We start from the raw sequence: 21,963 nt of genomic DNA, 5'->3' as shown, positions 1-21,963 counted from the left end.
GGCTGTCAGAGAAGATTGAACAGCCATTTCCTTGCTAAATAGCGTAGACCTAACTACTATTCTCTAGGAAACACAGTGACCAGAACCAACCCTCAACACACATGTACGCATACACGCACGCATGTACACACGTGCTAACCTGGGCCTACAGTCATTCTCAAACCCAATGTTATTTGTGTCTCCTCTTCCTAACAAGAAGCTACAATTCTCCCCTTTGGTTTCAATCAGACACTTCACTGTTTTCCCTATTTTCTTTTAACCTGAACTATCAAGAAACTTGAGCCACAAATTCTGAGCTAAAGCCGCCTTTCCTTTCTGCTCCCGATAGATTTAGGAGGTCCTTAGCTCTTGCGACTTTTCCTGCCTACTAATACCTTGTTGCCCTAACTCCTGGTAACCTTACACTTCTTAGAAATGGTAGCATTAGTGCTCTCTGAGCCACAGCCAGATGGCAACTTTCCTCATCATTGTCCCCCAAGAAGCCCCTGCCCCATTGTTTCTGGTTGCCTAGGGAGGAAGGAGAGCTGCTCTTCTTCCCTGAGCAGAGATTTCAGAGTTTGTCTTCCGGAAGGGAAAGGGGATTACACTGAGTAGGTTACTGCTGTCTCAGAGGGAAGCAAACTGCAGGGCCAAGTGTGGGGAGACACTGCAGAGTAATTTAGGGGCTAATCAACTCTTTAGTATTGTTATCGGCTAAGGAGGATTTTCCTTTTCCTCAAAATTTATCAGCTGTGAATTGGCCTCCTTCCCCTTTGTTTATTCTTATTAGTATTGAACTATGCTGTCTCTAGGCTTCCCTCTCCAAGGGGAAGTCTGAGCTGATAGAAGACCTGTGGTTTCTCTGCTTCTCTCATGTAATTTGTATTCCTGTCCCTAACCAAATTTTGTTCATCTTCTAAGAAGAAATATCAGTGCCACCTTTGTCGTACCCCGAGATTGTAACCTTGGGTGCCTTATAACCTGAGCTAGAGGGCTTCCTTGAACTTCAGCATGGGTTATGAGTACAGAGATGATGTTTTTCACATAAACCCCAAATAATGACGCATAATCTGGCAAGTAAGAACATCATTATCTTTATATGAGGACAGTAGAGCAGGATGTCTAAAATAAAGACAATACCTGAAATTCTATGGCATATGATAACTGCGCTGTTATAGATCTGTTGTATAAATTAAGTTTGGTGTCAACGCAGCGAATTAGCTAGAAAGCTAAGTAATTTGATTTAACACATTAAGTAACTAAGGAGGAAGAGAGGATTGAGAGGTTGATTTGGCCCTACTCAGAAATTAAACATGCCGTGTGAATAGCTACTGGTCTAGTCTGAGCAACATTGTAAAATACAATCTTTGTAAAAAATTAAAAAGAAAGTTGTTTACTATTCCCAGACTGAATAAGACATATGAAAATTGTTTAGAAAGAAAAGCTACATATGCAGAAATAGGTAAATATTTTTACTTAAACCAAGCGTCTTCCTTCCCCTACAAAACATACTTTCCTTTACCAAATCCAGTTCCCCCATCTCCACTATCTAAGCCTAAAGATCCTCAAAACCTGGATCTCACTGACTCGGTGTCCCTCTTTGCCTATAGATTCCCACCTGCCCTTTTTGTCTCTGAAACACTTAAGGACAAGCAGCCTTAGAAAGGAATTTCCTTTCTTTCTTTCTTTCTTTCTTTCTTTCTTTCTTTCTTTCTTTCTTTCTTTCTTTCTCTCTCTCTCTCTCTCTCTCTCTCTCTCTCTCTCTCTCTCTCATTCTTTCGTTCTTTCTTTGTTTCTTTTTTCTTTCTTTCGTTTTTTTGAAGCTCAGATGGGATGTTTATATCATTGTATCATAGTAAACATTCATAGGTTTATTATGTTCTATTACTAATAGTTAATGTTTATTTTTTATTAAAAATATAGATAACATACGATGTACTAGTTTCAGGTGTACCCCACAGTTATTCAAGATTTCTATACCTAAAGAAGTAATCACAATGATAAGTCCAGCAACCACCTGACAGTGTACCACGCTATCACAATATTATTGACTATATTCCTTATACTGTACATTACATCCCCATGACTTATTTGTTTTATACCGGCAATTTAGACCTCTTATTCTCCTTCATCTTTTCTCCCGTTTTCAAATAATTCAGTTACAGTTGACATTTGATATTATTTTGTATTAATTTCATGTGTACAACATAGTGGCTAGACATTTGTATAAATTGAGAAGTGATCTCCCTGACTAGTCTAGTACTTATCTGGCACTATACTAGTTATTACCATATAATTGACTATATTCTTTATGCTGTACTTTACATCCCCATGACTATTTTGTAACTACCAATTAGTACTTCTTAATCTCTTCACCTTTTTCACTCTGCCTCCCAACACCCTTGCATCTATCACCCCGATAAATCTAGTACCATCTGACACCATACATAGTTATTACAATATTATTCACTACATTCTTTATGCTATGCCCTACATCCCCATGACTACTTAGTAAAAACCTATTTGTACTTCTTAATCCCTTCCCCTTTTGCACTGCCCCAAACCCCCTCCACTTGACAACCATCAAAATGTTCTCCGTATTTATGAGTTTGTTTCTGTTATGTTTATTCATTTTGTTCTTTAGATTCTACATATAAGTGAAATCACATTGCATCTGTCTTTCTCTGTCATATACTCGACTCAGCACAATACCCTCCAGGTCCATCCATGCTGCCACAGATGGCAAGAACCTATCCCATTTCCAGGGATGAAAAATATTCCATTGCATATATGTACCACCTCCTCTTTATCCATTCATCCATGGATGGACACCCAGGCTGCCTCCACATCTTGGCCATTGTAAATAATGCTACGATGAACATATGGATACACATGTCTCCTTGAAGTAGCTTTTTAGGTTTCTTCAGATAAATACCCAGAAGTGGGATTACTGGTTCCTTCTTTGTCTCTTCTTAGAACCTTTGTTTTAAAGTCTATTTTGTCTGGTATAAGTATTGCTACCCCTGATTTTTTTGTTTTCTACATTTTCATTTTCATGAAATATCTTTTCCATCCCTTTGCTTTCAGTCTGTCTTTCACTCTGAAGTGACTCTTTTGTAGGCAGCATATGTAAGAGTCTTGTTTTCTTATCCATTCAGCCCTCCTATGTCTTTTGATTGGAGCATTTAATCTATTTACATTGAAATTAATTATTGATAGGTATGTAGCTATTGCCATTTTATTATTCATAATTTTGATTTTTTTCTTTTCTGTCTTAAGTCCCTCTAACATTCTTTGTAATACTGGTTTGGTTGTGATGAACTCCTTTAGCTTTTTCTTGTCTGGGAAGCTCTTTATCTGTCCTTTGATATTAAATTATAGCCTTGCTGGGTAGAATAATCTTGGTTGTAGATCCTTGCTTTTCATCACGTTGAACATTTTGTGCCAATCTTTCTGGCCTGCCAAGTTTCTGTTGAGAAATCAGCTGACAATCTTATGGGACCTCCCTTATAAGTTACTAGTTGCCTTTCTCTGCTTTTAGGATTCTCTCTTTGTCTTTAACCTTTGCCATTTTAGTTATAATGTGTCTAGGTATGGGCCTGTTTGGGTTCATGTGGTTTGGGACTGTCTGTATTTCCTGGACTTGTATGTGTATTTCCTTTACCAGGTTAGGAAAGTTTTCAGTCATTATTTCTTCAAATTGGTTCTCAATTCCTTACTTTCTCTCTTCTCCTTCTGGTACCCCTATGATGCAAATGTTGTTATGCCAATGTTGTCCCAGAGGTCTCTTAAACTGTCCTCACTTTTTTGGATTCTTTTTTTCTTTTTGCTGTTCTAATTGGATGTTTTGTGCTACTGAGTCTTCCAAATTGCTGATGCGATCCTCTGCTCATCTAATCTGCTGGTGATTCCTTCTAGTGCATTCTTCATTTCAGTTATTATATTCTTCACTTTTTTATGGTTTCTACGTTCTTTTTTATGCTTGATATCTCTTTGTTGAAATTTTCATTAAGTTCTTTGAGCATCCTTATAACCATTGTTTTCAACTCTGTCTCTGGTAGGTTGCTTGCCTCGGTTTCATTTAGTTCTTTTTCTGGAGTTTTCTCCTGTTCTTTCATTTGTGACATATGTCTTTGTTTCCTTGTTTTGGTTGCCCTTCTGTGTTTGTTTCCATGTATTTGGTAGATCTGCTATGTCTCCAAGTCTTGGCCGAGTGTCCTTATGTAGTAGGTGTCCTGTGGGACCTTGGTACAGTCTCCCTGGTCACCTGCTCCATGTGATCCATGAGTGTCCCTTGTGTGTGTTCTGTGTGCCCTCCTGTTATAGTTGAGCCTTGAATGCTATTTGAATGTCAGTGAGTGGGATTGACCCTCAGGCTGACTGGCTGTGGGGTTTGGCCACATCCACAGTTTATGGGCTGCTTGTGGGGGGCTTACTTCACTTAGTGGTATTTGCCCCAGTGGGCTCTGGTGCCTGTGAAGGTTGCCCTTTGTATGTGCTGCTTGTGGGGCTAATTGGGCTTTGCTCTGCTGTGGTCTGAAGCCAACCTCCAAGTATGTTTTTTCTGCAGCCTCTTAGGAGGTGCTGTGATGCAGGCCTAGGTCACCCACTGTGTGTGACCAGCCAGGGACTACCTGGTAGAAGCTACAAAGCAATCCACAGTTGTTCGCTGCCTGTGCTGTACCTGGAGGCACGTGGGAGAGGCCACACTGTGAACCAAGGACTTCTGCCACTAGTACCGGGCCTGGGGTAGCTCTGCAAAACTCCAGGACACCCCAAGGCCTGCTGCCACCTGCCAGGTCCCTTAAGATTCAGCCACTTATAGAGCCTCGTGCAGTACGCAAGTTGGGCGAGGCAGGGTCTCAGACAGTCACTAGAGTGGTAAGAGTTGTGGTCACCAGGTTAATGTAAAAAAGTCTCAGAACACACTGAGGCCAGTTGCTACCTGCCTTGGGCCAGCTGTACTCCAACAGTTTTCCGAAAAAGAGTGCAATGCAGGTGGGGCTGGCTGCTCGCCAAGAAAGTGCCTCCAGTGTTGAGGGAGCTGAGGGTCCCAGCAGAGCTCACCAAAACCGATTCACATTCAGGTTTGGCCTGTGGGGAGGGCTCAACACAGGAAAGATGGCGCCCACCTGCCGGCTGCACAGGAGAAAGACCCCACACAAGGAAAATGATAACTGTTCTCCAGCCCTTGCTCCAAGCCACACACCTCAGTCTACCCTTGTATTGCCTTTGATGTCCCTCCGCCAGAGCCCATGGTGAGCACCTGCAAGTGAGTGAGTCTGTGTGTGGGCCTCTTGAGAGGACCTCTGGGTTTCCCACAGCCTTCTGTCCCACCCAGCCGGTCGAAATCCCCACTGTTTCTCACAGCCAGATGTGGTGGCTCTTTTTCTCGGCACCAGTACTCCAGGCTAGGGAGCATGGTGTGGGGCCGGAGTCCCTTGCTTCTCTGGGTGGAACCTCTGCAACCGAGATATCCCCTCCCAATTTTTATCCGCCACACAGAGGTTTGGGGTTGGCCCGTTTCATGTCTCTGCCCCTCCTATCAGTCTCTACATGGCTTCTTCTTTATATCCTTAGTTATAAAACTTCTGCTCAGCTAGACTTCAGATGGTTCTTCAGGTTGTTCTATTAATATAATTTAGTTATAATTTTGATACGTTCGTGGAAGATGCATGCATAGTGTTTATCTACTCCACCATCTTGGATCTCTCTAGAAGGGAATGATTTGTGAGGAATAAGAGGAACAATAAAGTAGATTGGAGGAACTTACCTTTAGCCACTGTCTTAACACCTCCACAGTCCTAAGAAGTAAACCTCCTGTCCAGTTGGACCTCGTTTCTTTAGGGCTCAAATAAACCACTGTCATGTACGCAGGGTCACTCTAGCTTTTCAAAACTATGGGCAACTTTTTACCGACAGTAAAAGCCCTGGAATTCACAAGGTGCTTCCCCCGCTCCACTTCTCAAATCTAGCTCCAGGTATTAAACAGAGGCTGTTGGGGCCAATTATTTGGACAAAGGCAGGCAATGGAATAGTAGATTTTTAAATCACACAATGGAAGTCAGAAACAAATAGTCACTGGACCAGATAATTGCAGATATCATCTCCCAGGGGGCATGTAGACATTTTGGAAGCAACTACAAGATATCCTGTCATATTGAGAAAGCTTTCAGACAAGTGATCAACAGTATATGGCTAAATTGGCTTATAAATATTTCTTCTTCAATTCCATTTTCATCTATAAAGTCAGCCTCCCTCTAGATGGAGCCATTTCTTGTTCAAATCCCAGAACTCACTCTGATGGTGAAGTTGCCAAGATCAGAACGAAGACAGGTGAAGGGATGGGAACTGTTCACTACTAAAGGCTGTGGAATTGGAGCAGGGTTTAAGACAGTGACCCTGCACTGCAAACTCTTTAGTTTCTTAAGTACCTTGTTTAGTCAGCCATAGGAATTGAGGCCTAGTCTGTCTCACAGCACACTCTACCTCAGACTTTCACTTCTCTTCCACAAGGAAATCCTTTCTAATCTCAAAAGTGCTATTTGTTATTCTAGCTAGGAACGACTCTTTGTTTGCATATGATTGAAACTCAACAATCTGAAGCTTTAAAACAAAATTATTAGCTTATATGGTATAACTGCAAATTTCAGACATCGGTGCATCTAGGTGTTCAAACAATGATAGTGGAAATCGGGGTTAATTCATTTGTCAGCTCTGCTTTATTGTATGTTAGCTCCATTCTCTGACTCTTTCTCTCCCAAAATGACCACCACCAGCCCTAGGTTTATATTCCATCACTATAACAACTCCAGTACCAGGTGAATGCCTTTTGCAGTGGTCACATGAGGCCTGGACCTGGGGCTCACTCTTATCAGTCTGAATTAGGTCACCTCTTCAAAGGAAAATTGAAGTTCTGTCGCTAGAAGAAAGAGGTATGGATGCTGGGTAGGCAGAAAAACAGATTCTACTATACGACTATTAATAGCTGTACATAGCATTTAGTTTTAGTATAGCAAGACAATATATTTGAATAACTATTTCATATGGATAGTAGACATCTACCATGTTTCCCCGGAAATAAGACCTAGCCGGACCATCAGCTCTAATGCATCTTTTGGAGCAAAAATTAATTATAATATATTACAAAGACCGGGTCTTATATTAATTTTTGCTCCAAAAGACGCGTTAGAGCTGATGGTCCGGCTAGGTCTTATTTCCGGGGAAACACGGTATTACTTTCAGAAGGAATCTTCTATTCTCTATCTCCTCCCTTCCCACAAAATTACAGCCTTCTCACTTGAGAACAAGAAAACCAGTGCTGAACCTCGGAAGTGCTTTCTCCATTGACAAGGCAGCTATCCAGTTCTCCCTATGTACTTTTATATGCATCGTTACTTTTACCTTACCTACTCACTAAGAATCTCATTCGATAGGGGGTTTCTTGACGTTAAATAGCTCCCCATATGGTGGTCCCATTATGCAAGCATAAAACTGCAACTGCTTGCCAAAGACAATTTTATCTTTATAGAAACTTAACATATTTATTAACAAGATGATTTCTCCAAAATACATTATCTCTGGCAATTGTTACTATGTTCCCATCTTTCTTCCCATTAAAGAGATCTAGTCAAATTTCCCTTTAATACCTTGCTTCCCTAACTGGTACTTTAGTGGATAGCCCCCTGTGGGTACTTGAGACATGACACTCAACCCTCTCCTGGAGATTAGATTGTTGAGGGCACAAGGTTTAAAGCTTCATACTAAACTTTGTGCAAGAATGGTGGAATGCCAAAACACAAATCCTGCCAGGAATAATACATCTTACTTATAAGTAGATAAGAGTTATTCTTTATCCTTCAGAATTATTAGTTTATGGGGACATATCAGGAAGATGTACCTAAAACAGGCTTTTTAAAAGTATTTGGAGGCTGATGATAGTAAAGAAGAAAGAACAATTCAATCGAGGTTGTTCAGGAATTAGAACGATAGAAACAGTAATGAGAAAGGGAGAGAGTACAAATGGAAGTTTCAAACTGCAAGAAAAAGTAAGAGTGTGCAAGGAATAAAAAAGAGGAGCAAAAAAATGAATAAAATTGTTATGTAAGTATCAAAATGAGTATCATGAATCGGTAGAGATGGTCTGAGTTTGGAGACTACCAAGTGAAACTAAGGAAATATTTGAAAATAGATTTTTTTAAAGTTCTAGCAGGAGGATTAGAGTATTGTGTTCTCCAAAAACATATTTAAAATTAAAAATTAAGTGAGAGTAACAGAACTGGGAAAAGAAAGGGAAAATGGTGAGAGAGAGAGAGAGAATTACAAGAGATCAAACGTACTTCCCCAAAATAATTCAAATATCAAAACATAAAATGGCACTCAGTGTCTCAGAGCATTAAAATATATTGTGCTGGTAGAGATGATTTGGGGTGGGGGGTGGGGGTTCAGGTGGGGAATTACCATGACTTTGAAAGACTCTACTCGATCCTATTTTAAGGAAGAGAGTCGAGTTTGTCTGAAGCCTTTTACTTTCACAGAATATTTAGAGCATAGTCACCCCATTCAAGGAAAGAGAAGTCCAGCTTGTGCCCTGAAAAGCAAAGGACCCCATTAGCTTCCCAGCAGGACACAAGGAATATGGGGTTTTAGCACTTTTTTGAGTGAGTTTTAGAAGGGGAGGAAAACCAGAGCCTCACAAGCTGGAACTAAAAGTCTTCCCTATACTTTACACCCACTACCATGAGCTTCCACCTCAAGCTTCGAATGTAGGAATGGGCGTTGCAGAGTCTCTGTAGAAACGGGTCCCCTTGTTACATGTAGCTCCGAGGTAAGAACTTCTGCATTAGTGATGAGAGTAGTACACAAACATTACATTCTCATTGTCTGAAGAGTTAACCACTGTCAACAACTGGGTGAGCCTATGTGTACTTCTCCGTCAGTGAATTTGTATGCACATTTATGTTTTTAAACTTAAATGGGATAGGTACTGATGTAAATTTGATTCTGCCAAAGAGTATATCTTAGAGATTTTTTTCATGCCGTTACATATAGATCTGTCTCATTCTTTATAATAGAAACATAGGTGTACTAATTAATTTTACCACTATTACATGAATAATACTTCAGGGTTTTTTTTTATTTTTTTGCCCTTAGTATGAAGACAAATCTTTAGTGAATCTGTATGTGTCTGTGTGTATGTATATCTGCACATAAATCTTTGTGTAAATGTACAAATACTTCTTTTGGACAGATTTTTAGAAGTGAAATTGCTGGTTCAAAGGGTATTTTAATTTTTAATTTTGATAGCTACTGCCAAATTGCCTTGTAAGTAGGTTTTACATTCTACACTGCATCAGTATGAGAGTGTTTATTTCCCCCTGTTCATAGCCTGCACATAATCGCTGTACATAAACAAAATTGTCCAACAAAATGAAAAATATGAATTTTGTCTGACAGCTGAAACTGACTCCATTTTTATTGTTTTAATTTGCATCTCCCTAATTATTAATTAGATTGATGATCTTTATATACATTTCTTGACCATTTGTTTTTTTCTTTTGCTAACTGCTTGTTTATTTCTCATACTCATTTTTTTCTATTGAGTTGCTTACCTGACGTATCCTTTTTAATGTTTAGGATGTCTGTATTTATTTACCTTATTAATTCTTTGTTAAGTGTGTGCATGTATTTTATCCCAGCTTTTCACTTATCTGTTAACTTTGTTTATGGTGTCTTTTGTCATGCAGAAGTTTTCAATTGATGGGAAGTAAATATAATGTTTATCTTCTCATTCATGAATTCTAAGTTGTAAGTCTTTATTATTAAGTAGGAACTTTATGTAAGATTCTACATAGTATTTCATATAATTTCTTCGAATTCTCTTTATAATTTTGTAGATTGCTTAATGTCCAAGTAATCAAGAACATTTTAAAATACCTATTAGAGTAAAAAAGAAACAGGAATCCAAGGAATGGCATAGTATCTAAGGGTAGGAAAAGGGTGATAAGAGAAAACCAGTAGGCATCTCTAATGTGCTTTTAAGACATTATTTTGACCTGTTTAAATCTCATAATCCCTAGAAACTGAATTCATTCTTCTCTTCATTCAGCAACTATATTATATGTCAACTTGATGCCAGGAAGTTTACTAGATGCTGGGAATACAAGTGAACTAGATTAGCCCTCATGGAGCTTCATGAAACCATTGTCTCAGCTGATTGTGGAAGGAATTGGGGGTGAGAGTGGGGAGTAGGAGCAGGTTAGAAGTTTCCAGGCAGAGGAAACATAGATCACGAAAGGTCTTATAAGCCATTTTAAGCAGTGAGTTCTAACTACTCAGAAGGCAGTGCAAGTAAAGAAAGTATTTTAGCTAAAGAAGTGAAATAATCAGACTTGGTTTCTGTAAAGATTACTCTGACTAAAAATGAGAACTAGAGCAATAATGTTAAGGATTGACTGGAAACATAAACTATATTGTCTACATCAAAATACTACTCACATTGCGAAGCTTACACTGAAGAAAGGTCTTAACTGATAACTGACATCGTCATTCAGTGGGTTTGAATATTTTTTGTTTTCTTGAGATTTTTATGATTGATTCTACTAGACATGGCTCCTACGCCAATATAAATTTAAGCCGACCTAATATTCCTGAGACTAAAATGGAGTCTTGATGATTTTGAGAAGCTATTCCACGAAGACAATTTCGCTACAGTACGAGTATACATTTGGGCAACTGGGTAATCAACTTAGTTGTACTAGATAGGCCTAGCCTTATAAGTACAGACAAAGAATGAAAAATGTTTTCTCAAGTTATAGGGAGCCAGATTCATGACCATCCGTCACTTGCTTGGGCAAGTTACTGATAAACTCTGCAGAAAAATAACAAACAGTGGGTCCCTGCATCTTGGCTGTTGAAAATGAGATTCTTTCTCTGATTGATGTTAGCAGAGAGGCTTGTAAAAATGCATTTCCAGCTGATTAGTTCAGAAGGTGTCAATCTCATGCAGTTTTATGACCTGCAGACTACATGCCAGATGCACATTTGCTTTTTATAAACTAACAAAGATGAATGACTAAATTTGAGTATTCGAGTATTCCTCTTTGGCTACTGTACCATATATTGCCTCAAGGAAGACAAGGTGGGAGTATTGTGGGGGAAGAGAAGAAAGTGAGGAGCATTTAACCCTTAACTTACCAGGATAATGGAGATTAAATACAGTACAGCATTTGGAAGTACTTTCTCTATGAGTAGTTTCTACTTATGTTAAAGAATGAATATAAGGGGACAACCTGCAAGAATATCAAATATTTACTCTCCCGAGTAAATACTCTCCCGAGCATATGCACACCCATTCTGAATCCATGGAGTAAGATCTCTTAAATATATCATAAAACACACATTAAAGACTTTTCATAAAGTCTCAATCTGTAATCATGAATTGTTACTTAAAGGTTTTTACTTTTTTAATTCTTTTTTTGAAGCCAGAAATGATATTAGGGCAATAGTTCAACAGCCTGCCACCTTAAAAATCTGAATCTTAATAACTGTGCATCTATTTCTTTGAGAGAGATGGAGAAAATATACTGTATTACATTATTATATTATATCCTCATGAAAAAATAAGCCTATAGCATAGTTTCATTTTCCTTCTACTAGAAATATTGAGAAATATTTAGATATTTGTCATCTCCCTGGCCTTTTGGCTAAGAAAGTAATATTTTGATAAATTCATATGAAATTTCAAAGTTCAGTTACATTTGATTTTCTTAAAACACGATTTTAAATTTCTATCAAAGGAATAATATGCAGTTTCAAATAATTAACAACACGTTTTTAGAAGTATAACAGACGTCTACATGAAAATCTAACTATCAGAAGGAAATAATGTGTGATAACAGCTGCCTATCAGAAATTCTGACTTATTTTCATGTCTGTAGGAATTATAACAAAAAATTAAGATACTAATATAAAAAGAGTGCAACATCACAAATTTAATTCAATATTCACTTATTAAGTTTTTTTTTTTTTTTCCAACTACCAGGAAAGAGATTTTTAGTTACTGTCTCTGAATAAACTGAGTCGCTTTCAGTTTCAAGTGACAGAAAATCCAACCCAAACAGGCATAGGGAAGAAGGCAGTGCCTTTGCTTCTAAAACTGAAAAGCCCATGAGGTCAGGTACAGCTTATTGCAAAAACCCCAAAGATGTCACTACGGCTTGGTGGTTTTTCTCTCCAGCTCTTGGCTCTGCTTCTCCTGCAGTGCCAGCAAGATGGTTGCAGCAATCCCAGCCTCACAGCCTTACAGCTACAAGCTGAGGGCTAGGGGGAGTTCTTTTCAGATAGCTCCTGAAATTCATTCTGGTTAGACAAGTTATGTCCCATGTACATTTCTGAGAAGGGAGGGATACCCAAATGAGAATTTAGGGCTGTTGCCCAAAGAAGGGGGGATGGGTGTTAGGAGAAATCATAGGTGTTCACTACCTTCTTCTTTAAGTGGGTAAAACTTAAGGACACTGAACCGGAACCCCTCTTCTCCTGTCTGTTTCTTACCTTTCTTACCTTGTTGTTGACCTCCTTCTAGATTGAGTCTATTTTCTTTTGTCTCAGTTTGCTATCAGGTAGTGAAGTATGCAAACTTATATTCTATTAATAAGAGTGGTGTAAAGCAACAAAAGAAAATGACTAGTGTGTTTTTTTAAAAAACAAGTTATTTATAAACACTTGTGTAAATAAAATATATAGGTCAACTAGATATTTTCAACTGAGTTTGCTATAATAGGGTCACACTAAGACCTGATACTTAGCTTTGAAGATTTTAAAACGATTTTGTCAGTTCTCCCAAGGGTAATTAAAGTCCTCAGAAACCAATGGTTTTATTAATCCTCACTGAGAAATATAATTGGCAAGCAGATGAAAACTCATGTATCAACTGGTCAGTCATAAATGACTTTAAAGGCTAATGTCATCAAACCTGACACTCTTATCCACTAATGGGTTAGTTTCTGTGTTTCAAACAAAATACTAATATAGGCCATTGAATGTGGTTTCCTTTTGATGTTTTTGGAGAAGGCACTGGCTAAGTCTCTTCTATCGATTACTCTTTTTATGTCACCAACGCTATAGGTCAATTTTTTGTCATAGGTTTCTTATAATTTCCGATAGTATGGCTTATTTACGTTTGCCACATTTTAAATTAACACGTCCCTTTTAGGGAGGCATACTAGAGGCTCAGACTGTTTAAAATTTGAGAAATGCCTTAATTTTTTGGAACACATTTTACCTTCTTTGGGAGAGTGATTTTCTTTTTTTTTTTTTACCTTTTATTTATTTTTTTTTAAATTAAATTTATTGGGGTGACAATTGTTAGTAAAATTACATAGATTTCAGGTGTACAATTCTGTATTACATCATCTATAAATCCCATTGTGTGTTCATCACCCAGAGTCAGTTCTTCCATCACCATATATTCGATCCCCCTTACCCTCATCTCCCACCCCCCACCCCCCGCCCCCCTTACCTTCTGGCAACCACTAAACTATTGTCTGTGTCTATGAGTTTCTGAGAGTGATTTTCTTAAAAGGTGGTTGGCTAATCTTATTTTCTGTTGATTGTTATTTGCTATATTTCACAGTTTTATTTTCTGACCCTTTCCCAAATTTTAGAACTTCACCTCATGCAGGTATTTATCCATTTACCATACACACATACTATTTTAATTCCTGGTGTATTTTCTCTAAAATATGGAAGGCTTGAGTAATTACACATAAAACTAACCCATATTATGTCATACTACTAATAGACTGTTGTAATCAGTAAGTTTTTATTTCTTACTCAGAATCAACATTATATGATTCTTTTCAGCCATCTCTAGTTCAAACATGTACTTTATACAAAAGTTGCTGAAGGTGTTGTATATATAGTTCATCTGTTTTCATGATATATATACCTCATGGGAATTACTCTCAGATTGGACAAATCATTCCATGTGAATAAAACCAACCAACAAACAAAATGTAGTCCACATCACATCATAGAAAGGGGAATTCTCTTACTGGTTTACATTTCTCTCTACAGATGGACTCATTGACTGTATGGATCCCGATTGCTGTTTACAGAGTTCCTGCCAAAACCAGCCCTACTGCCGCGGGTTGCCTGATCCTCAGGATGTCATCAGCCAAAGTTTACAATCACCGTCTCAGCAAGCTGCCAAATCCTTCTACGACCGAATCAGCTTTCTTATAGGATCTGATAGCACCCATGTTATACCTGGAGAAAGTCCTTTCAATAAGAGGTTAATGCATCTTTTCCTTATATAGTTTCGTAGTGATACCATGTTTTCCGGAAAATAAGACCTAACCAGAAAAATAAGCCCTAGCATGATTTTTCAGGATGGCATCCCCTGAACATAAGCCCTAATGTGTCTTTTGGAGCACAAATTAATATAAGACCCGGTTTTATTTTCACGGAAATGTGGTATCGACAGTTATATGCACTTTACATGAAATGCTGATGACTGTGAATTTGAGGAAAGTGCCTTTTTTTAATGCAGTTTTTCCTCCTATGGCAAATTCTTCACCAAACTTCGCATTTCAAGCATTTTTGACACAGTTCACATACTTTGTCAATTTCAGTACCTGCGACATAACAGGACATCCCATTAAGGAGTCAGTAAATCTTCATTTAACTAGTTAGCACAGTTGGAAATGTTTCAAAAGGAGCCGTGAAAAGAGCCCAAAAGGCAAAACAGAAATGCCCTTTTTTTTTAAGCTGAGCTCACTAAATAATATAAATTATGAATTAATGTAATGGAACAGCTAACGGCATGGCAGTGAGATTGCATAAGCTGTTTGACTGGTGCTTTACAGAGCAGTAATGACCTGAAAATAAACCCCTAAGTGAAAGCCGGTGTCTTGTGTCTCACTGAGCAAAGAAGATGATTTACACTAGAACTCCTGGGTCTGCAGTAATTTCACAGCATTAATGCAGTTAGACCCAGCAGTTGATTAAAAGTTGTTGCACAAATGTTCCTTATTGCCCCCTTAAATCCTGTACTTCTTGGTCCCTGCAGATTTACAGATTGCCTCAGAATTAATTGGAAAGTATACTTTTCTTCATGTGAGCACCAGACATAAGACTTATGGAAAAAAAGCGCAGTTTATAATTTTAAAAATTCATGTCTAAATTATTGGTTTGGATAACTCTCCAAAAACCAGATTGCAACGATTTAAAACCCAGGGTAAACACTAGGCATTTAGAGAATGTGAATTGCACTGAATTAAAAGGGACATTGTCTTGGGGGTATTTCAGGTCTGGTTTTTGTGAATAATGATTGCGTGTGATACTGTTATTTTATCCTGAGGTTGAATTATCTGTAAATCATGATAATGTTGGCCTGAGAAGACAAATGTTCATTCTAATTCTTCTGCTTTTCCCACAGCCTTGCATCTGTCATCAGAGGCCAAGTTCTAACTGCTGATGGAACTCCACTTATTGGAGTAAATGTCTCATTTTTCCATTACCCAGAATATGGATATACTATTACCCGCCAGGATGGAATGTGAGTTAGTCCCAATGCACTGTCTCTGTTTGAAGTATTTTAAGTATAAAAACTAGACATTCTTGTATCACCCAGCATGTCCCTTATAGAAATGCAACAACTTTTAGACTCCAGAAGTCTGTGACAATACATGTGACAGAAACTTAAGAGTCATGTATTCATGTAGTTCTTTAAAAGTTGATTTCATTTTTCTAAAGCATAAGAGTGTATGGTTTTGTAGAAGAATGTTCTTTATCTTAGAAGATTCTTGTTGAAATATTTACGAGTGACATTTTATAATATCTACAATTTAAGCTCAGGTGGTTCTGGAAAAGGAGTAGCTAGGCAGATAATAAATAAAACAAATTTGGGGAATGATTAATAAATTGGTAAATGTAAGTAAAGAGTATATGGGTGTTCACTGGATAATTCTTTTAATATTCCTGTACATTTGAATCTATTTCATATAAAAGTTGGGGGGAAAGTTGATTTTCTTTGTAAAACGTTAATTTAAGGAAGTTAAAGTAAATTAATTTGGAAGTTATATGGGATCCAGATAATTCACTAAGTGTATCTTGTTTTTCTTAGGTTTGACTTGGTGGCAAATGGTGGGGCTTCTCTAACTTTGGTATTTGAACGATCCCCATTCCTCACTCAGTATCACACTGTGTGGATTCCGTGGAATGTCTTTTATGTGATGGATACCCTGGTGATGAAGAAAGAAGAGAATGACATTCCCAGCTGTGATCTGAGTGGATTTGTGAGGCCAAATCCTATCATTGTGTCATCACCTTTATCCACCTTTTTCAGATCTTCTCCTGAAGACAGTCCCATTATCCCCGAAACACAGGTAAAATATTTTAGCAGGCAGTACCTTCAAATAAACCATTTGCAGATCATGTGGTTTCCAAAAACTCTTTTAAAAAGATCACAAAATTCCAGTACTATTCTAAATCATTCTACAGAATGAGATTTAGAATGTGTGTGTGTGTGTGTGTGTGTGTGTGTGTGTGTGCGCGCGCGCGCGTGCTAGAACAGGTATTACTATAGTAGGTTATCTAGTTATTTCTTAAAGATCTATTCAAAATACTTTTTCTTCAGGCTACATCTTTATATACTAGTTGTAGCCAAATGGAAAAACAGCTTAAACTCAACAGCTAATAATGTCTTTGCTCATTTATTCATTCGTCGGAAAACTTTTTGGTGTCGATTTGTACCTAACTTCCTGACTGACTTTGTACAAATGTTGTTGTGCATGGTCATTATTCTCAATAGCTTACCATTTAATTATTATTGTAAGTTAAAAATGTTTTAGAAAAGATGATTTTTGACAGAAAATGTTCATGAATTTTCTCAAGATATTATTTTTAAAACTTAGTATCATGTCTTAAGCTCTAATAATTTGTAATTCATAAAGCTTTATTGTCCACAGGAAGAAAAAAAAAAACCTTATAATTTTATTTAAAACAGCCATGCTTTCACTATTCCTTTTATCTGCTGAAATATCTTGGAATCGTTTTCCTTCCTATGTGTTTCCAATTAGAAGTAACTTTCAGACCTTAAAGGCAGAACATTAGGTACCATAATAATGGACGTTATTCATAAATAGCTAAGTATAAATACATGGTCTTTGAAACAGAGCAGTACATAGCAGCTCTGTCACATTTATCCTTCAGATATTTAACCAGGGACTGTTATGATGGACCAATGCAGTAAACCAGTCAGATGAAGTACCTGCTCTCCAGGAACCTACCAGCTAATAGGGAGAGAGACACATCAAATGTATGAATATGTGTCAGGTTGTGAACCAGGCTTATTTTTTAAGAATAAAGCAGGGTAAAATGGATGAAAGTTCAATTTTATGAGGTGTAGTTTGGGAAGACGTCTTGATAACATGCTATTTCAGCAGGAACTTTAAGAAAGTGAAAGGCCAAACCTTAAAAACAGAAGGGCATTCCAGGCAGAGCAAAGACCAAGTTCAAATGTTCCAAGGGAAGAACATGCTTTGCTTGTTCAAGGAATGTCAGAGGCCAGCAGGTGAAGCTGGAGTGAAGTTCATGGTACACAAATCACGAACCATTGAAGACCATGGCAAGGATAAGAACTTCTTATGGAGGAATTGGAAGTCATCGGAGGTTTTAAGCAGAGCAGCAACAGTTACTGATTTCCTTCTTAGAAGGACCGCTGTAGTTGCAGTGTTGAGAATTTTCTATATTGGGCAAGGGCTGAAATAAGGAGACCAGTCAGGAGGCAGGCTCAGCAGTCCACAGAAGAAATGATGGTGGCCTGGACAAAGGTGCTTGGGGTCGAAGTGGTAAGAAGTGGCCGTGTAAGAGTGGAGTCCAGGGAAGAGGGTGGAAGTAAAGATGTAAATTTGGGAGTCATCAGCGTTATTGATATACTTAAAGCTTAGGATGGGATCCTAAGAAGGCAATGTAGATAGAGATTAAAAGAGATGAGCCAAGAAGGTCTAGGAAAACAAAATATGGAGAAAGCTCACAGACAAATAGGATACAAAAGAGGCACCTCATTGATTTACTGGGTGACAGTCAAGCACACTTTGAGCTGACGCTTTAAGAAATTCATTGAAACCTTATTCAAATTACTACTTCCTCCCCAGGGTCTACCTTGCAGTAATTGTGAACTCCTTAGCCAGTCCTAAAATAGACTTAACCTAGACGTAGTGTGTCTGTCTATAGGGGGCAGATTTCGCGCAAACCAGGTCATTGAAATAGGTTTCGAATAGTCAACAGTTCCATGAATACATGAAACTTTTTTTTTCCATGACATCATAGAGACAGCAAACATTTAGTAAAAATTTACTGAGAGCCTATTATGTACAAGGTACTCCGCTAGGATAAAAATAATAATGAGACATGTATCCTGCTATTCTAAATGTGATAAAGATTTGAATGAAGAACTGTGGAAGTTCAAAAGAGAGGTCAATTCTTAAGGAAGCCAAAGAAAGCATCACTGAGGAGGTCAGCCTTAAGAGGGGGAAAGGATATTCCAGACTGAAGAAAATGTGTGAGCAGCAATGTGGTAGTAAAAACAATGCTGTATAAAACTGGTGAATAATTTAAATGTAGGGTATAATATAAGGGGAAAGATTGGGCCAGATTATGAATGGCCCTGAAATACCATACAATGGAGACCTTGAATTCTTTAGGCAATATGGAACCAAGGAACCGATGAAGTTTTTTAGCATTTCTCAAAAACTAGCTCAAGTAACAAAATACACGATTGATAGAAGGAGACAGATCGGTGAACAGGCTAATGTTCACTGTATTTCCATAGATATCCAGCTCTCAGATGGAGAGAGCCCACCAATCACAAGGGTAGTGAAAATGGAGAAGGGGGATACATTAGACAGAGATCTGGAAAGTAAAATTGGCAGGATGTAGCTTCTAACTGAATGTTTAATGGGGTCCAAAATGGGACTTACGGATCATGCAGCTGGCAAAAATCGGCTTAATGATTATTTTCCCCCTCTGGCTGGATTTACTTTTCCCACTAGTGCAAAATAACATGGTCAAGTTAAATTACATAGAAGAAGCACATGTTGTAATGAACTAAATGGCAGATATTGGTTCCATAGAAGTAGGTTAATGACAACAAAGATAATAGTTATTAAAAGTAGGATAACAGATGATGTTTTGAAACAGACAAGCAATTCCTAGAAGGTCACAGGAAATAGAGTAATGAAAGATTGCCTTAGAAAACCTATCAAATTTTTGAGAAATTATTTTGAACATAAATTAAGAAGAAATAAAGTATATGCTTTAGGTTTCAATTCCTTATATTTTCAGGGCCATTCAGGAGTCACAGAATCTGTTTTTCAAACTAGCCCATTGCTATTTCACTCCAAGGAGGAGAGAACAATGAGTTCTGTTTAGATTGTTCACCTTATACCTTACAGTCCTACAAAAGTACTGTCGATCTTAAATGTAATGGTTTCCCTGAGCTCTAAAAAGTTTCTATGTGTTCATAAACTATTTTGCTTAAGACAGTCTGTGGCTGAACTCAGTCAGTGTGTTCAGTAAAGAAAACCCCAACTGTAATAACTTGATGTATATTAAGGTAACATCGCAATGCCTTCTTAATCTATTATATGCCATCATGCCCCTCTTCATGCCAACACTGACTCACAAGCCAAAATGAGAGTTTGCGTAGTCCATTCTTTTGTGCTGCTTCCAACTGTTCGCTTGTTTACATTGAAACTGACAGCTACACCTGTAGTATCAAGGGTTCTACTTAAATTATTAAAATTTGGAGATGGCCGATCTACAGCAATCCTAACTGTTTTCCATGAGAGGAGTTGTGGGGAGGCAAACACTACTGAACACTGAATCACTATTCTAAGACTTTCTAACATGAAAAGGCAATCATTAGGTCTGAATGATGAATATTGATGGGGCAATATGAGGAAGCCTTTGAAAATGCCGTATAATTCTTAGTAGAGAAAGTGGAGCGTTCCTGGCACTGGTTCTTGAACAAAGATAGCCCTGCACTTCACAATATTTGTAGAAGCCTATGAAGAGCTATTATTATTAATCAAACTGATAGGAGCATTAGTAAGGAGAATCTGAACTGTTTAGAAAGATTTTATTTACTATGTGAAATACATTTTTCAAAATAATTAAATAATGTTTTGGCATAATACATTTTGCATATGTCAGTATAAATTTGTTGGCACTCATGAAGCCAGTCACAGTGATGGGTAAATTGTGGGGTTAAGAACATGAGTTTTAAAAAATTGAAAACTAGATAATTCTTATGCATGTAATTACACTAACTTTTTACAATCCAGTTTCAATTCAAAAAGTATATACCGTGTTTCCCCGAAAATAAGACGTAGCTGGACCATCAGCTCTAATGCTCCTTTTGGAGTAAAAATTAATATAAGACTCGGTATTATATTATATTTTATTTTATATTACATTATATTATATTATAAAGACCTGGTATTATATTGTGTTAAAATAAGACCGGGTCTTATATTAATTTTTGCTCCAAAAGACGCATTAGAGCTGATGGTCCGGCTAGGTCTTATTTTCGGGGAAACATGATATTGAGTGTCTCCTGTGTGCATTCAATAACACATTAGTTGTTCACTGGGGAAACTTTTATGCTGCTTTAACATATTTGTTCATTTACCATCATATCAAAAATCAGTTGTGAGTCCTACCTCAATGTTTAACTAATTATAAGAAGGTGCTATTACTATATTACCTTTAAGCATGGATATGGAATTTGCTATAATTTAACCCAAATAAATTGGTCTCTTACTTATTATTCCTGTCTTTATAGACTGTGACCAGTCAGCTGATGAGGCCCCAGCACAGGTTTAATCCCTAACTGAACCAGCTGGCACAGGCCAGACCTTTGGCCTAAGACCACATCCCTCTTCTGAACCAACCATCTTACAAATGTCTGCTCCCATTCTCCAGGGCAACAGGGGTGAAAGATGGGTTAGGAGAACCCATTGTGACTATAAACTAACAAGTCAGTGCATGTTAGCCTGTTGGAGCAGTTATAGTGTCTCTTGGATAAGGAGTAGCACCTGAGGTACAATTAACTCAGAATAAATGACAAGAAGCTTTTTAGGAGGAGAAAAGTGGGCTGGCAGCAGAGGTGTTTTTAATTATTGAATAAGATAACAGCTCAAACGCATATTTGTCACTAGTGACTCTTTGGTGTCCTGTTAGTTGTTCTACTCGGTACTTTTAAATACATTTTATCTCACAGTTGTACATGATCACAGTTTGGAGCTTCTGTTTTATTCAAACCTAGGTCCTCCATGAAGAAACCACAATTCCAGGAACAGATTTGAAACTTTCCTACTTGAGTTCCAGAGCGGCGGGATATAAGTCAGTTCTCAAGATCACCATGACCCAGTCCGTTATTCCATTTAATTTGATGAAGGTTCATCTTATGGTAGCTGTAGTAGGAAGACTCTTTCAAAAGTGGTTTCCTGCCTCACCTAACTTGGCCTATACTTTTATATGGGATAAAACAGATGCATATAATCAGAAGGTCTATGGCCTATCTGAAGCTGTTGGTAAGTTCCATATAAATATATTCTACATCAAAAACAATTATCTTGAAGTGAGAACTAACATGAAAATAATTGTAACCCATGGAAAACAATGGCTGAACAGATAGGCAGTAAGGTTGCCACAGGGAAGTTCCAAGCTGGTTGGTTTAGATCTACCATAGGAAAAAGGAATATTCTACATGAGGAGAAAGTGTCCATTTTTCTGGCTGAAATTATATGTTAGAAGAATGTTCTGAATGAGATTTCAGGTTGTCATTTTATTTTGTCATGTTTTTATTTCCCTTATTGTGTCTCTTGCTTTTTTCATTTGTTTTTCTTTATAACTATCTCACTAGTTTTCCTTATCTTTTTTGTTTTCTGTATCTAACAACTAGTATAGCTTCAATTC

General features: G+C 37.7%; 1 protein-coding gene across 18 annotated transcripts in view; it reads left to right on the top strand.

Moving 5' to 3' along the window:
* Window positions 1–21,963, top strand: part of TENM3 (teneurin transmembrane protein 3) — a 2,352,866-nt gene that overhangs the window by 2,273,438 nt on the left and 57,465 nt on the right. For all 18 annotated transcript variants that reach the window (XM_074329882.1, XM_074329881.1, XM_074329880.1 and 15 more), the window contains 4 exons: window positions 14,056–14,272; window positions 15,419–15,538; window positions 16,106–16,367; window positions 21,311–21,578. In XM_074329882.1, the coding sequence (XP_074185983.1) occupies window positions 14,056–14,272; window positions 15,419–15,538; window positions 16,106–16,367; window positions 21,311–21,578 (867 nt within the window). The remainder of the gene's footprint in view (window positions 1–14,055; window positions 14,273–15,418; window positions 15,539–16,105; window positions 16,368–21,310; window positions 21,579–21,963) is intronic.

The sequence above is a fragment of the Rhinolophus sinicus genome, linkage group LG04 (genome assembly GCF_036562045.2).
Source record: "Rhinolophus sinicus isolate RSC01 linkage group LG04, ASM3656204v1, whole genome shotgun sequence".
Lineage (NCBI taxonomy): Eukaryota > Metazoa > Chordata > Mammalia > Chiroptera > Rhinolophidae > Rhinolophus > Rhinolophus sinicus.
Note: the sequence above shows the minus strand (reverse complement) of the source record. Positions and strands in the feature narration are given on the sequence as shown.